Consider the following 15,516-nt stretch of genomic DNA (forward strand, 5'->3'; position numbering starts at 1 on the left):
GACTTGCACCACATCTCAAGTGAGGGTAGTCTTGTGGAATTGAGCTCTAACCTGTGGGGTCTGACACCTACTCCTGGTAGTGTTAGAATGGACTTGTGGGACACCCAGGTGCTATCTGGAGAGTTGGAGAATTGTCTGGTATTGTGATGTGGGAAGAAGCACAGCTCTGGGAACATACGGCAAAGACCCTCAATGAAGGCCAGGATGGTAAGAGAAGGGTTTCCGGAAAAGCTGATTAAATGGAGACCTGAGATTGGTCAGCCAAAGCGGAGAGGGGAGCGTTGTGAAGAGGGCTGTAAAAATTCTAGGCAGATGGAAAATCACGTGTGAAGACCAGGGTGTGAGCTTCTCATTGTAAATGTAGATTTAAATTGATGTTCTAGGTTTTGTACTTTGTTCTCTCAGAAGTTGGATTCGCGTGAGTCAGTCTTCTGGCATTCAATTACCTCTTGATGCTGACAAAGTTGATTCTCTCAGTCTACGCATCGGATGATGGGATCAGGGAACACTGTGGGCCCATCCAGACAGTGTCACCCATTGTGTGCCAAATGTCTTCCCAGATAACACTTCTCACCTTATTTTTTGCATGATTATCCAAGCCACAGTGGAAATTCTTAAACGTTTGGGGTTGGACAGTTTACTCAGAGGGGGTGGGAGGCAGGTTCAATGTTGTTTTGAAATAGGGTTTTCTTGGAGTGCCTAGGTAGCTCAGTCGGTTGAACACCCTACTCCTGATTTTGGCTCAGGTCATGATCCCAAGATCATGGGATTGAGCCCTGCACTGGGCTCCTCATGAGCATGGAGCCTTGTTAAAATTCTCCCTCTCTCTCTATCTTCCCCCCACACTCCCACCCTGGCTCATGCTTGCATGTGTGCTCTCTCTCTCTCTCTCAAAAAAAACAATCCTTAAAGCAAAAGAAATAGGGTTTTCTTCTAAAAACTGACATCAATACTTTCCATGGTACAAGAACATAGCCAGGCAAGGGTGCTGGTGGGAGCCCATACCCCACCCAAACAATGATGCCGGCTTTCCCCCACATCTGCTGCTTCTTTTCAAATAAGCCCTCCACCTCTGTGCTTATTCATTTCCACTCACGACACCAGCTCTCTAATTTAGTGCCGGAGATGAGAGTCAGCACCAGGGCCACCCTTCCTAACAACTTTGTGTTTCTTCAGAGCGTTTCCTGTGGTGCTTGGTACCAATGGGCCCTCATGGCGTGTGGCTTGCCCGCTATATGTATAGGAGCTCTCCAAGAACGTTCCATTCCAGATTGCTCAAACACAGACTCATTGTCAACTCACAGCCACTGAAATAGTTCTAAAGAAATGCGGTGTCAACACACCCACGTCAACAGTGACGCAAGGTCACTGAGCTTTTCTGAAATGACACTACAGAGAAAATCCTTGTGGTTTTTCCTGACTCAAACTTCTGTTTTGGACATTTGTTAGAAAAGTTTGCTGATAAGGCAGGAAAGTAACCGTTAGATTTTCAACTGATGGCCATAAAAATGGCCATTGCTTGACCAGGCGATCCCTTCAGGCCACAGGGGAGGCTCCCGGAGCGAGGTGTCCTGTGCCTCCCTCCCACACCTTCAGCATTTATTGGAAATATATCTTCAGAGAGGGACTCAACAGCTTTTTTGATGCTTTTATTGATAAGTTGAGTACAGCCTTAGATTTAGTTGTCAAATATTCCTTTACACATTTCAGAGAGAAATATTCTTCCGCAAAGATTCTATTTCTACTTTTTTGATACATTCACATTTGGTTACAGCATTCATGCTCAAACACGTTCATTTGTAGTGGTTTGTGATTCATATTCATTTACAGATGCTGTTTTTTCTTTAACTTGTTTCAGTGTCCTCCTCTGGGAGAAAAAATAAAAGAGACCACCACCAGGAAAGGAGCAGAGACCTAGAAACTTCTATGGTGCCCGAACCCATGAGAGCAACCCTTGTTCAGGCTTCACACATCCAACACACCATGCAAGCTTGGGAGGAAGCAAAAACGACAGTATCGCTAAACCCCAAAACTCTAGTGGATATAAAATACTGGGTGCTCCACATGACAGAGGGAGCCGTTGGATTTGTCACGTTGGGTCACTGTATGAAGCTGCTACTTACTGGGATTGTCAGTACTGTGCAGTTGGGCCCTGAGTGGGTTTTGGACTGATCACTGATACTGGGACACGTGGGCTCACGCCTACTGACCCTCCTTTTTCTCACACTCACAGATAATGGCTCTCCAGGACCTCTCTGTGATCTTAAGGGCTTCCTGACATGAGTCTGGCAGCTTTGGGGTCATGTTGGGGAGGCTGGATTTTCTGACACAGCGAAGCCAAGTGAGGCTGTTAATGCCACTGTGGCTGCCACACCCCATCTTGTCCCAGGTCTAGCCTCTGAGAGAAGAGGGAGATCAGGCAGGACTGCCCCTGGATGGATGGTTAGGGAAAGAGGGACAGAGGTCCTTGGGAAATATTCTGAGGTCATTCCCTCTCTCTCCCTAGCAAGGATTTCTGGTGCTATGTCTACAAAGAGAAGCCTTGCTACTGATTTGATCATTTCCAGGTGCCCTACATCCAAAGAGGACCCCATGGGCTAGTGAAACTCATTATGCTGTGGTCACGATTGTCCCTGAGAAGACAGACAATGAGAACAAACGACGGTGGTTATACGTTTTCATCTGTAGGGTGTGCTGTAGGAAACGAGGTTTGTTGCGTTTAGTGAAACACATCTCTTTTTGATGTGTTGTGGATGCCTCAAAAAAAAAAAAAAGACAAAAACTTGGCCAAGGCTCCATTTCGATCCATGTCAACGTGAGGAAAACTGGTGTCACTGTACTGTCCTAGAGGAAAGGGCTCTCCCTGGAGTAACCCACTGGGTAGGCAGAGCCCCTGGGGTGTGTAGATGGGGAGCAGGTGCAGAGAGAGCATAAACTCCTGTGGTGCAGAATCAGGTTTGGACTCATTTCCATAGCCCCGGAAATGCTCCTTCTTTAAAGATCCTGCTTTAATACTCTGCACTTTTGTTACCATCGAGAACCATTATAAAGCCATTTATAAAAATGTCTCCCCTCTGGGCCCCTTATCCATTAAATTTACAGCGAAGCCAAAGGTACTAGCTTGTTCTCCAAGCCGCAAAATGAATGTCTGAGGTCGAATTATAGACTTTGTAATTATTTTCAGAAAAAACAAGTTCTTTCTAAAGTCGCAAATAATGAAATAGAATGAAAGTACATGGAGTTTTGATTTCTCTCCTGGAATTTAATCATTCAACATTCAAATCAGCTTTCATAATTTCTCACTAGTTGACAAGCCGATTAGTTGATGTTCCGTCAATGTTATATATATAGTAGGATTCTTGGGGATAAAGGCAGTCTTGACTATTGCCTGTGGTTCTTCGGGAACAGATGCTCTCTGAAACCTTAAATGAGAACATTGCTCTTAAAGTTGTGAGTACAGTGCTCAGAATCCGTCGCGGTCAGTCTTACAGAGAACTCACCCAGTCGTTGCTGAAGGTAAAATGCGAGAAATGAAGAAAACCTGAGGAATCTCTATGTACGTGTCTAGCCTGACTCGAAATGACGCGGGAATGGCCATCCACACAAAAAAGCGGAACCGCGCTTGAACCTCTGCTCTGGGTTGTGCGTATTGCTGAGGCCTGAGAATACTTCTCGCTCTTTTTCATGGGCACAAAGCAAGAGACGCGAGGAGCTTCTCCTCTGACTTTGTTTTTGTAGTTTTGGAAGGACCTTGAGGGCTGCGTGTGCGTGAGAGAGAGAGAGGGAGAGGGAGAGAGAGAGCGAGCGAGCATTTGGAGACAGAAGACCAGGGCATGGCGGGACTCGCGCGCCTTTCCGAGCCGGCCGGCAGGGGGCGCGCGCAGGGCTGCAGCTACACGTCGAACCAGTGGTCCCCCATGCAGGCGCGGTTCCACTCGCAGCCGCAGGCCCAGCACCACTCCAGACGGCACTGGGGCTGCGGGCACTTCATGTGCATGCATCCTCCTGCGGGCAAAGGACACAGGTGAACGCCTGGACGACACCACTTCCCGCACCGGCACCCCGGTCTAGAAATGCCTTTTGGCTCACCTGGGTGGCTCAGTTGGTTAAGCATCCCACTCTTGGTTTCGGCTTAGGTCATGATCTCGCGGTTGGTGGGTTCGAGCCCCACATCGGCGCTGTCCGCGCACAGCTTGCTTGGGATTCTCTCTCCCCCCTCTCTCTGCCCCTCTCCTGCTCACTCTCTCTCTCAAAAATAAATAAACTTACAATTTTTAAAAATGTCTATTTATTTTCAGAGAGAGCGAGAGCGAGCACGAGCAGGGGAGAGGCAGAGAGAAAGAGGGAGTCACTGAATCCAAAGCAGGCTCCAGGCTCCCAGCTGACGGTGGGGCTGGACCTCACCAACCCCGAGATCATGACCTGAGCTGAAGTCTGCCACTTAACCGACTGAGCCACTCAGGCGCCCTGTAAATAAATAAACTTAAAAAAAAAAAAAAAAAAAAGAAAAAAAGAAAAAAAAAAAAAGAAAAGGGTTTCTGAGGGAATGTCTCAAGCAATCCAAGGGCAGAACGTGGACTGAAGCAAACCCGTCGGAAAGTTTCCTGGAAGTTGTGCAGTTAATGACCTTCATCAAGAAAGGAGTGAAGACGAGGGGCGCCTGGGTGGCTCAGTGGGTTAAGGGTTCCTACTTCGGCTCAGGTCATGACCACACGGTCGGTGGGGTCGAGCCCCGCGTCCAGCTCTGTGCTGACAGCTCAGAGCCTGGAGCCTACTTCGGATTCTGTGTCTCCCTCTCTCTCTGCCCCGCCCCCCCCAAAATAAAAATTAAAAAAAAAAAAAAGGAGTGAGGGTGAAACATGCCGTCCTCATCTAGGACTAATTTTATTTATAAATCTGACTTTATTTACTTCTCCTGAAATGGGACTTAGAGACAAATGCCTTGTGTTTCACAAACGGGGTCAATTCCTTACTAAATATATATCAAGGTTGATGTTTTAAATAGATGTTAATATACTTAGCAACTTAATATGGAATATATAATATAACTTGGCTTGAAACAGGAGTTGGGACAGCAGTATTGAAAGTATTTCATAGGGAACGCAGCCCTTAATGCGATTCAAACTTTTATTTAGGGTGAGCAGACGGGGAGAAGTGGGGGCGCTGCATGTACTACCTCATTCACTCCTCAAAAGCACTTTGTGAGAGAGCAGTGTTACCCTGTTCTAGAATTTTCTTAAGGCCAAGGACTTTTAAATGGCAAAGTCTGAGATTTCACCAGGATCTGTTGTTCTTTCACGGAACAGGGCCTTTGCCGCATGAGATGAAAGGTCCCTTATTCGGGGATTCACTTTGGGATTCCGCCCCTTCCCACACTTGTTAAATTCATTTCTTATTTGCTTCTGGGGCTCAGACATCAAGTCTGCAGTGGAGTGCAGAGGGAGTTACTCGTGTGAGGTTACATGTAGAGAATGGCTTCTGATCGAATTTCCTAGATAATTCAGACAAAAGCGGTTCTTTGCTTGAACTTGATATAACATTGGATGTGCTCTATTATTCAATTTTACCAATTATCTTGTTAAGTCATTTTTTTCTTGCCAAATTTTCTAGGTAATTGCTTCAGCACTGTCTCATTTTTATTATTAGAAACCTGGCATAAGAACTTCCACCGATTTAAAATATTTATGAATATGTAACTGAAGGAATTTGTTTTAGGATAATTTAAGGGCATTTAAAATCCCATACTTTTCCAACTTCCTTTTGGTTTGTTTTAAAGATCATTTAGGGGTGAGAGGGAGGGGAGGGTGGGTGATGGGTATTGAGGAGGGCACCTTTTGGGATGAGCACTGGGTGTTGTATGGAAACCAATTTGACAATAAATTTCATATATTGAAAAAAAATTATAAATATGCAGAAAATCAGGGGAAAAACTCACCTATGATACTTTCATCTTAATATTTCTCATTTAGGATTACACATTGGCAGGACTGTGTAATTTTCCACACATATTTAATGACTGTACATTTATGATATAAATAATATAATGTTTTCCTACTATACCAAATTTTCACGGGTATGGAATACTAACATTACAAATGAGATTTCGTTATAGAAACTAGAAACATAATGGCTCTGTAGAATAAGAAGAAAGGAAATAGGAAGAAAGAATATTCATGTTATTAACTTTCTTTTCCACCTTGGTGCTTAATATATGCAAGGCAGTATGCTAGATCTCATAATATGGAGAAGAATCAGGGACTCTAATTCTAAAAACTCTGCCAACTTCTTTTTTTTTGTATTTATTTATTTTTATTATTTTTAAAAATTATTTTGTAATGTCTATTTTTTTATTTTTTAAAATATATTTATTGTCAGATTGGTTTCCATACAACACCCAGTGCTCATCCCAACAAGTGCCCTCCTCCCTGCCCATCACCCACTTTCCCCTCTCCCCCAACCCCATCTTCCCTTAGTTCTCTGTATTTAAGAGTCTCGTGGTTTGCCTCCCTCCCTCTCTGTTTGTAACTATTTTTTCCCCTTCCCCTCCCCCACAGTCTTCTGTTAAGTTTCTCAAGATCCACATATGAATGAAAACATATGGTATCTGTCTTTCTCTGACTGACTTATTTCACTTAGCATAATACCCTCCAGTTCCATCCACGTTGCTGCAAATGGCAGGATTTCATTCTTTCTCATTGCCACGTAGTATTCCATTGTGTATATAAACCACAACTTCTTTATCCATTCATCAGTTGATGAACATGTAAGCTCTTTCCATAATTTGGCTACTGTTGAAAGTGCTGCTATAAACACTGGGGTACAGGTGCCCCTATGCATCAGCACTCCTGTGTCCCTTCGGTAGATTCCTAGCAGTGCGATTGCTGGGTCAAAGCTTCTCTTTAAAAGTGTATTTATTTCTTTTGAGAGACAGAGAGCACAAGCATACCAGAGCGGGGCAGGGGCAGAGAGAGAGGGAGAGGGAGAATCTGAAACAGGTTCTGAGCTATCAGCCTAGAGCCTGACTTGGGGCTCCATCTGACAAATGGTGAGATCATGACCTGAGCTGAAACCAGGAGTTGGATGCCTAACCAACTGAGCCACCCAGGTGCCCCAAAGCTTTGCCAACTTAAAAGTAAATGTGAGCAAGAAGCTGACAACTTCACGTGACTTTGAGGGCATTTGAATGAAGAAAACATGGCTTCCCTTATAGAGAATTCTATCCACCGACTGATGCTCAAACCATGAAAAGCCCAGCCTATGCCCCGTCAGCCCCATGGCTGGGGCCAGCCACTCTTTCATTAGGTTTAAAGACAGAGGAGAAGTTCTTGAACACCCTGGCACTTTTTGATCAGAGAATGGGACTGGAATCTCATCTGTTTGAGGCAGAAATGAAGGAAGCCACTTTCCGAGGTGGAAGGCTGCGCGAGGAAGTGCAGGCTTAGCCTATGTTTAAGATGGAAATGAGCCTCATTTTCATTACAGCTTTGCTGCACAAAGAACTGCTTTCTGGGATTCAGATGACCATGAAATAGATCATGAATTTACTTTGAGGACGAGATCATGAAACAAGCTTTTCTGGCCCATAGAGCTCACATGTATCTCTGCTGCATGCTTGAAATCAGTGGAGACTATCATTAATAAGCTTAAAGTCTCAACTTTTCTGTTCATAGGTTAAAAATCTATAGGTGAAAAATCAGTGCTTTCCATTTATACTAAGTCACGCTATTTCAAAGAAATGGTGGATTGGGAAACCTTTTTAAAAATAATTTTTAGGGGCGCCTGGGTGGCTCAGTCGGTTAAGCATCCGACTTGGGCTCAGGTCATGATCTTGCGGTCCGTGGGTTCGAGCCCTGCGTCGGGCTCTGTGCTGACAGCTCAGAGCCTGGGGCCTGTTTCAGATTCTGTGTCTCCCTCTCTCTGACCCTCCCCTGTTCATGCTCTCTCTCTGTCTCAAAAATAAATAAATGTTAAAAAAATAAAAATAAAATAAATAAATAATTTTTACTTTATTTTTGAAAGAGAGAGAGAGAGAGAGGCAGAGACAGAGGGGGACAGAGGATCCAAAGCAGGCTTCGTGCTGATGGCAGTGAGCCCCATGCGGGGCTTGAACTCAGAAACCGTGAGATCACGACCTGAGCGGAAGCCAGATGCTTAACCCACTGAGCCCCCAGGCGCCCCTCCGGGAAGACAACTCTTAGCCCTCAGGCTTTTGCGCTCTGCTAGCTTGCTCTCTCTCATATTTTATATAAAATATCTGTTCATGTATTTACTAGCTACTTGTTAATTCAACAGATATCTGTCAGGACTCTTCTGGGCCTGGGGGACAGACAGACAAGGCCTCTGACCTTTGGTGATAACAGAACGGTCTCTCGCTACTGAACTTGCATCGTGAAGTGAGCGTTCGTGAAGGGTCTCTGCGTCTCCTCTGACCTCAGGTTGTCTACACGGCATCACCGCTCCAGCGGTGAGGACCGGAAGAGGTCTTGCCCCTGGCTCCGCTGACGTCCTCTGTGCGCACTGGAGTGTCAACCCAGGGCACAACCCAGCGCACGGAGAACAGCGGCTCACGGCCCACGCGGATCTATTTGTTGCCAGGAGACCACTGACTCCGCCGGGGACCTGGCCTGAACTGAGCCCCGTTCCTGCCGCTCTGGGATGTGCTTACACTCTCCCCTTTGCAAGAATAAAGACCTCCTGAAGGGTATGACCGAGGAAAGAGAGGTGGGGGGGGGGCGCACCTCCAGACTGCCGGGCTTCACACCACGGCGAGCCAGCCGTTAGAGGCCTGCCGGGCAGGTGCCGCTCATGCTTAGTGGGGAGAGTGTGGGAAAAGTGAACCTGGTGCTTCGTTTACTTCTCATCGGGCAGGGCTGCCGCCCCTACCTCACCCACGCAGAGGTGTCTGACACTTAGGACGGGCTCTGGGGGCCGTGATGGCTTTAAGCTGGCCAGCACATCCAGGACTGACAGTGGCAGGTACCCCACTGGCTGCTGCGGGGTATCAGACTGACCGTGAACGGGGCGGCCCAAAGTACAACTCTGAATATAGACTGAATGCCGCAGAGCAGGGGCGGGTTGTGCAACGATGGCCTGTAGGCAACAGGACCGCCACGTGATCGTGGGAGCAGGGCACACTCAGGAGGAGAATAACACCGCAGCTGCAAGTGTAGACACAGCATCGCGGAGCTGAGCGGGCCTCCCTCCGTGTCCTACAGCGTATGACAGGGGTCACTTGTCCATTAGGACGGGATCAGGAAGGGCGGTCCTTCCGTCTGCCAGCTCTCCCCGGTGTCCCCGTAGGCACGGTGGCCTCCAGCATTTATGAGGAGGCACGGGTGTGACGGGGTGTGTAAGGAAGGAAGAGCAGCCCCTCTTGGGAGTTGATGCCTTGGGTTTGGAGCATCGTCAGGGAGAGAACCGTTCGAGTGTGGCCCCTGTGATTCCAAGCCTGTTGACTCACGCAAACCAGGGCACAACTGTGGGCTCCTAAAAGACCGCCTGCGGTTAATGTCAGCTAATCCAGCGGCATCCCCAAAGTTTCAGTTCACGTTCTCAAAATTTAGAGAGTAGTTGGTAGAAGGCCAAAGGAATAACTCTATTGAGAAACAGATTCATGCGAAGGATACTCTAATAAAGGAGGCAAGTGTCGTAGTAACGTCGAGTACTAAATGTCCCACAGCAGGGATGGGGACATCAGAGCCCAGAGTGTGTGCTGCCATTGAAAGGTACACAAGTGGGTGTGAGGAGGAAAAAAAGAATATCATGGCCAAAAGAAGTGGGAACCTGTCCATTAAACAAAATTAAACAGATTTCTTTTACAGAAGGAAGTCTGGATTGCCAATGTATATTGTGAGCAGGGATAATAAGAATAGCTTCCTTATGCGATTCCTGTGAGGGCTAAATGATGTGATAATTGTAAGGAACCTAGAACAAGCATAGAACAAATGCTCAATACAAGTTAATTGTTTGTGTTGTTGGTATTATCCAAGAGGGGGCTCTAGTAGGAATGACCTGGCAAATGTATTTGGCATGGTGACATTCCCCCTTTCCCCACTGCGTGTCTCTAGACACCAGAATACTATGGGGGATACAGTGAGAAATACTGGACTAAGAAATATAAATATAAATATAAATATAAATATAAATATATATATATAGTAAAACCTTGGTTTGCAAGCATAATTCATTCCGAAACATACTTTTAATTCAAAGCACTTGTGTATCAAAGTGAATTTTAAGGACCATTGGCTCAGTTGTGATCATGTGACATTCAGCATCACGTATGACTCATATTGCAAAAGATATCGCTCATCTATCAAGCTAAACTTTATTAGAAATATTTGCTCATCTTGTGGAACACTAGCAGGACAAGTTACTCACAGTCCAAGGTTTTATATATATATATATATATATATATATATATATAGTAGACAACTTACCAGATACAAAGTGCCTAATATTATTAATAATAAATAATAATAAGGGTAATTAGGGTATATGGAGTGCTTTCTCTATGCCAGGCACTTGGCCGAGTATCTGCCCTGCATGACGTCTCATGCTTCTACTATTGGGGGACAGCTTCTGTTTTCATCTCTACTTGACAGAGAAGGACCGTGGGCTTAGGCAGTTAAGAGACTTGATGTGGGACAGTGGAGAGATTTGCACTCTGGCCAATGGTTCCAAATTCCCTGAGTACTGAACTACTATTCAGTTACACATCCTCCTAGAATTCCTGACTGTTATAACCACGCAGCTCATGTTCTCCAAGAAGCTCACCAAATCCTCACTTTTTTTCGTAGCCCAGACTCACCATTTTTTTCAACTGGCACATGGCAACGGGGACAGGGCTTGGTGGTTTTCTTGATTGTTTCTTTAGAGGCCTCTTCCCACCGAGCTTGTTCCTCGGCCTTCTCGTCAACTCTGTAGGCCTGCGAATAAAGACAAAAAGAATTGAAATTCGGATCTTTATGTCAGGGTTGAGGATCCTTGAAACACCGATATGGGAACTTCTTCGAGACAGAAGTGTCTTCAGGCAGAACAAACACAAAATCACTTGGCAAGTGGTGGACAAGGTTTGACATGGATGGGATATACTTCTCTTGGTATGGGCCCTTCGCTTGCAAGCTAAGAAAACACGGCTTGATTTTATAGTGCGAGATCCTCTCTTTTGTTGTTTTGAATAATTGTAATAAATAACATCTATCAGGTGTCCAATGTGCAGGCAGGGTGATCAGTGCTCTACAGACACTTCTTTGTTCGATGCTTTGTCAGGAGAGTGTCCTCGCTTTTATTTTCCATCGAGGATCAAGGGAGTTACACAGTTGCCCAAAGCTGGAGAGTGGGACATTTAAATGTTCTTCATCTTGTTATCCTTCATTCTTGCACCTGGGGAATGGTCTTCTGTCTTCAGGAGCCAGAAGAAGGAAACAAAGTTGACGTGGCTGGGGATGCAGAGAGAGCCGGGAACAGCCCATGTGAGGACTCTGGGCTCAGGGGACATCTGCCCGGGCTCCCGTCCTGGCCGCAGCCGGGTGGGTGACTCTGAGACGCCCCTTCACCTCTCTGAAAGGTCTCATCTCTTAGATGGAAGTAAAAAAATGCCTTTGGGGGTCTCAAGCACGGAGTGTGTTTCTTTGAAGGCGTGGGACTAGTATCTGACACGTGTCGTGAAGTGATGCTATGAATTACCTCGGGGTCTATCGCACGGCGAGCTCTCAGAAATGTTTGCAAACACTATTCACGCAGAGGACTGAGTCATCCCCGACCCTCAGCACAGGAGGAGGGGGCGTTTCATGCAACCACTGCAGACATTCATTCTGCTCCTGTCTAATCACTCAGACGCTGCTGTCTTTCCCGCTTACTTCGATATTGGATGACGTGTGAAGAAAAAGAATTGGTACGTTTTAAAAAGTGTTTATGGGGCGCCTGGGTGGCGCAGTCGGTTGAGCGTCCGACTTCAGCCAGGTCACGATCTCGCGGTCCGTGAGTTCGAGCCCCGCGTCAGGCTCTGGGCTGATGGCTCAGAGCCTGGAGCCTGTTTCCGATTCTGTGTCTCCCTCTCTCTCTGCCCCTCCCCCGTTCATGCTCTGTTTCTCTCTGTCCCAAAAATAAATAAACGTTGAAAAAAAAAAAAAATTTAAAAAAAAAAAAATAAAAAGTGTTTATTTATTTATTTTGAGAGAGAGAGAAAGAGAGAGCAGGGGAGGGGGAGAGGGAGAGGGAGACAGAGAATCCCAAGCAGGCTCCGTGCTGTTAGCATAGAGCCCAACTTGGGGCTCGATCTCACGAACCACGAGATCGTGACCAGAGCTGAAACCAAGAATTGGACGCTTAACCAACGGAGCCACCCAGGCGCCCCATGGATTGGTACATTTTTGGATTCAGTACAAGACACGTGTAGTCTCGGTCTATATCTAAAATATTTCAACATGTTAATCCAAATAGAATCCCTCCATTTTGGCTTCTGTAGCATCTAAGCAAATTTTTTTTGTGAGCATTTAAGTCATTTGGTTAACTTGTAATAATTATTTTAATATATTCCCAGAGCTAATTTACATTAAGAAACTATGAAAATCAACTCCTTACTAACTTTAAATATAAAGTAGGTAAGAAATCAAATACCAAAACATGCTCTAACACTCTGATATTACTCTAATAATAATGATAATGATAATACTCAACAAATTCATAACACTCGTTTTTACACGTTGACTCCCATCATTTCAGTTGCTTGTCATAATAACCTAGAGGAAACGGTGCGGTGTCTAATAAGTTAACAAACTCACAGATGAGCCCTATGAGTGACAAAGGTCAGGTGCCAAGTTCAGGATGCTTACACTTATGCAGCAGCATCAGTGCCTCTCAAATGCAAAAATTTGGAAAACCTGAAAGATGGGAACTCAAACCAGAGGTGCTCACACACAAGTTCCTCGCCCATGACACTGTGCTTTGAGCATCAAACTCTGCCCAGCACCATCATGCGTGGCAGGTGGCAGGTTTTCTAGGTGGTGAGCATGAAGGCAAGAGCTAGTAGGCAGTCATCCTCTTATGGCCCCGGTGCAGGGAGGCACTTGGATCTAAGACGCCATGTCTGGGGAGTAGAACCCTCCGTCCCACGTTCGAATCCAACGTCCAGCACATTCACTGTCACATTCAAAATACTTTCGAAATGTTAAAGTGTTTCAGTGTTAATAAAGACACCAAAAGTAAAGGCAACAAAAGCAAAAATAAACAAGGGGGACTCTGTCAAACTAAAAGGCTTCTGCACAGCAAAGGAAACGTTCAGCGGAATGAAATGGGGTAAAATATTTGCAAATCAGATATCTGATAAGAGGTTAATATCCAAACTGTATATAAGGCTCCTAGAATTCAATAGCAAAAAAACCCAAGAAATCTGAGGGAAAAAAATGGGCAGAGGATCAGAACAGACATTTTTCCAAAGAAGGCACGGTAAAAAGGTGCTCCACATCACGAATCACCAGGAAAATACAAATCAAAGCCACCGTGAGCTATTTACCTCACACTTGGTAGAATGGTTATTGCAAACAGATAAGAGATCCCAAGTGTTGGTGAGGATGTGGAGAAAAGGGAGCCTTGGGCACCGTTGGTGGGGATGTAAACTCGTGCAGCGGCTGTGGTTACACAGTGTGCCGCCACTTGTGACCACACAGATACACCTTGGAGGCATTACGCTCAGTGGAATAAGTCCAAGAGAAAGACAAATACCATATGATGTCACTTGTATGTGGAACCTGAACTTGAACTCGCGGCTACAGGGAATGGACTGACAGTGGCCAGGGGCGGGGTTCGGGAGAGAGGTAAGTCAAGGGGGTCACAAGGGACACACTTTCAGTTATCAAATAAATGAATCCTGGGGATGTCATGTCCAGCATGATGACTATAGTTAACAATACTGTATTATATATTTGAAACTTGCTAAGAGAGCAGATCTTAAAAGCTCTTAGGAGAAGAAAAAGAATTGTCTACGTATGGTGATGGATGGTAACTAAACTCGTGGTAATCATTTCTCTGTCTATATATCAAATCATTATGCTGTGCACTGAAACTAATATAATGTTATATTTCAATAACATCTCAAAAAAGAATGATGTATTCTGAGGTAAATAACTATGTTTGTACCTAACTTGCAGCATTTAGTGGTTTTTACTGTAATTCGCATGTATGTTTCTGTTGTTTCCAATAGAAAGTGAATTTGTCCAGGGCCAGGATCACGTTGGTATCTTCCTCCCACGACCAGGATCTGCCTGGCACCTGGTAGGCACTCGCGATGTTTCGGCTGAGTAATGAAGGAATGACGCTAACACGATAAGCATCCAGGGATAAGGCCCCAAGAAGCCGGTGGGGCACGTGGGGTGCATCCTAATGACGGCCTTGCAGTGAAGCAAATTTCTTTCTGTGAATTAGCTATCCCATTCACAAAGGAGGCCTCCTTTATAACTCAGAGGCTGTCATGTGATTTGTCAATACTTTGTTAGGATAAAACAGAGTAAGTTTACTGGCTAAGAACAACCACAGGTACTGAGAACTTCCTTTGGCCCCGGGATGATTTAATGATGACTCTGGCCGAGAGTACAGGCTGATAAAGCTGTGGTCGATGACAGCAGTTGCAAGATTTAGTAAGTAGGTTTGTATCTTAAGTACACATCTTCCAATCAGCTCAGATTCACCTGTGGGCTTAATCCTCAGTGATACAAAGCAAACATCCCCTAACCATATGCTCCAAGATTTTCTTTTTTAAGGTCCGGGAGCTCGTATCTCTAAAGTGATGCTGTAAAATTGTTTGTGGGGGCATATAGATCAGAGAAATACATAGTTCTACTTAGTAAAAACTAATTTCAAAATTCTTTTCAGCAATATGGCTCGCTGTACAATAAATGCAATTCTTCTCAGGTCTATGCACCTAAAAATGATGGATGAAATATGGAAGAAAAATCTTTACTTAATGCATGGCTGATGTGGTGGGAGAATACAGGAAATCCCTGATGGCTAGAATGAGAAATTTTAAAAAGTTAAAAATAAATGGGGGTGTCTAGGTGGCTCAGTCGGTTGAGCATCTGACTTTGGCTCAGGTCATCATCTTGCGGTTCTTGAGTTCAAGCCCCGTGTCAGGCTCTGTGCTGACAGCTCAGAGCCTGGAACCTTCTCTGGATTCTGTGTCTCCCCTCCTCTGCTCATACTCTGTCTCTCAAAAATAAATAAGCATTAAAAAAATTTAAAAAAGAAAGAGAAAACCCTCTTGGGTAAAGGAGGGAGGAATCTGGGGTTTGCTATGGGGCTGTATTCTTTGTCTCAGGGTGCCCAGAGCTGGGTCTTTACAGGCCCTGAGAGTATAGACCGGACAAAACCTGGACCGGAGCAGGGTGGAAGGTGGAATCAAATTTTCCCATCACACACACACAACCTAGACTCCGGAGGGGTGATATCCTCAGCTGATGGGAAAAAAATCTTCCCAGAAGAGAGAATTGGTAAAGAATTAATAAAGCTATGTGCTGGTCT

The 15,516-nt window shown here is 45.3% G+C and overlaps 1 protein-coding gene across 2 annotated transcripts in view; it reads right to left on the reverse strand.

Moving 5' to 3' along the window:
* Window positions 1-1,652: 1,652 nt before the first annotated feature.
* The window catches only part of PRKN (parkin RBR E3 ubiquitin protein ligase), a 1,353,288-nt gene continuing 1,339,424 nt past the window's right edge, over window positions 1,653-15,516 (reverse strand). For both annotated transcript variants that reach the window (XM_047860009.1, XM_047860008.1), the window contains exons 11-12: window positions 10,811-10,928; window positions 1,653-4,005 (exon numbers count right to left, since the gene is read on the reverse strand). In XM_047860009.1, coding sequence (XP_047715965.1) covers window positions 3,893-4,005; window positions 10,811-10,928 — 231 coding nt within the window. In that variant the 3' untranslated portion in view covers window positions 1,653-3,892. The remainder of the gene's footprint in view (window positions 4,006-10,810; window positions 10,929-15,516) is intronic.

This window comes from Prionailurus viverrinus, chromosome B2 (genome assembly GCF_022837055.1).
Source record: "Prionailurus viverrinus isolate Anna chromosome B2, UM_Priviv_1.0, whole genome shotgun sequence".
In the NCBI taxonomy this organism is placed as follows: domain Eukaryota; kingdom Metazoa; phylum Chordata; class Mammalia; order Carnivora; family Felidae; genus Prionailurus; species Prionailurus viverrinus.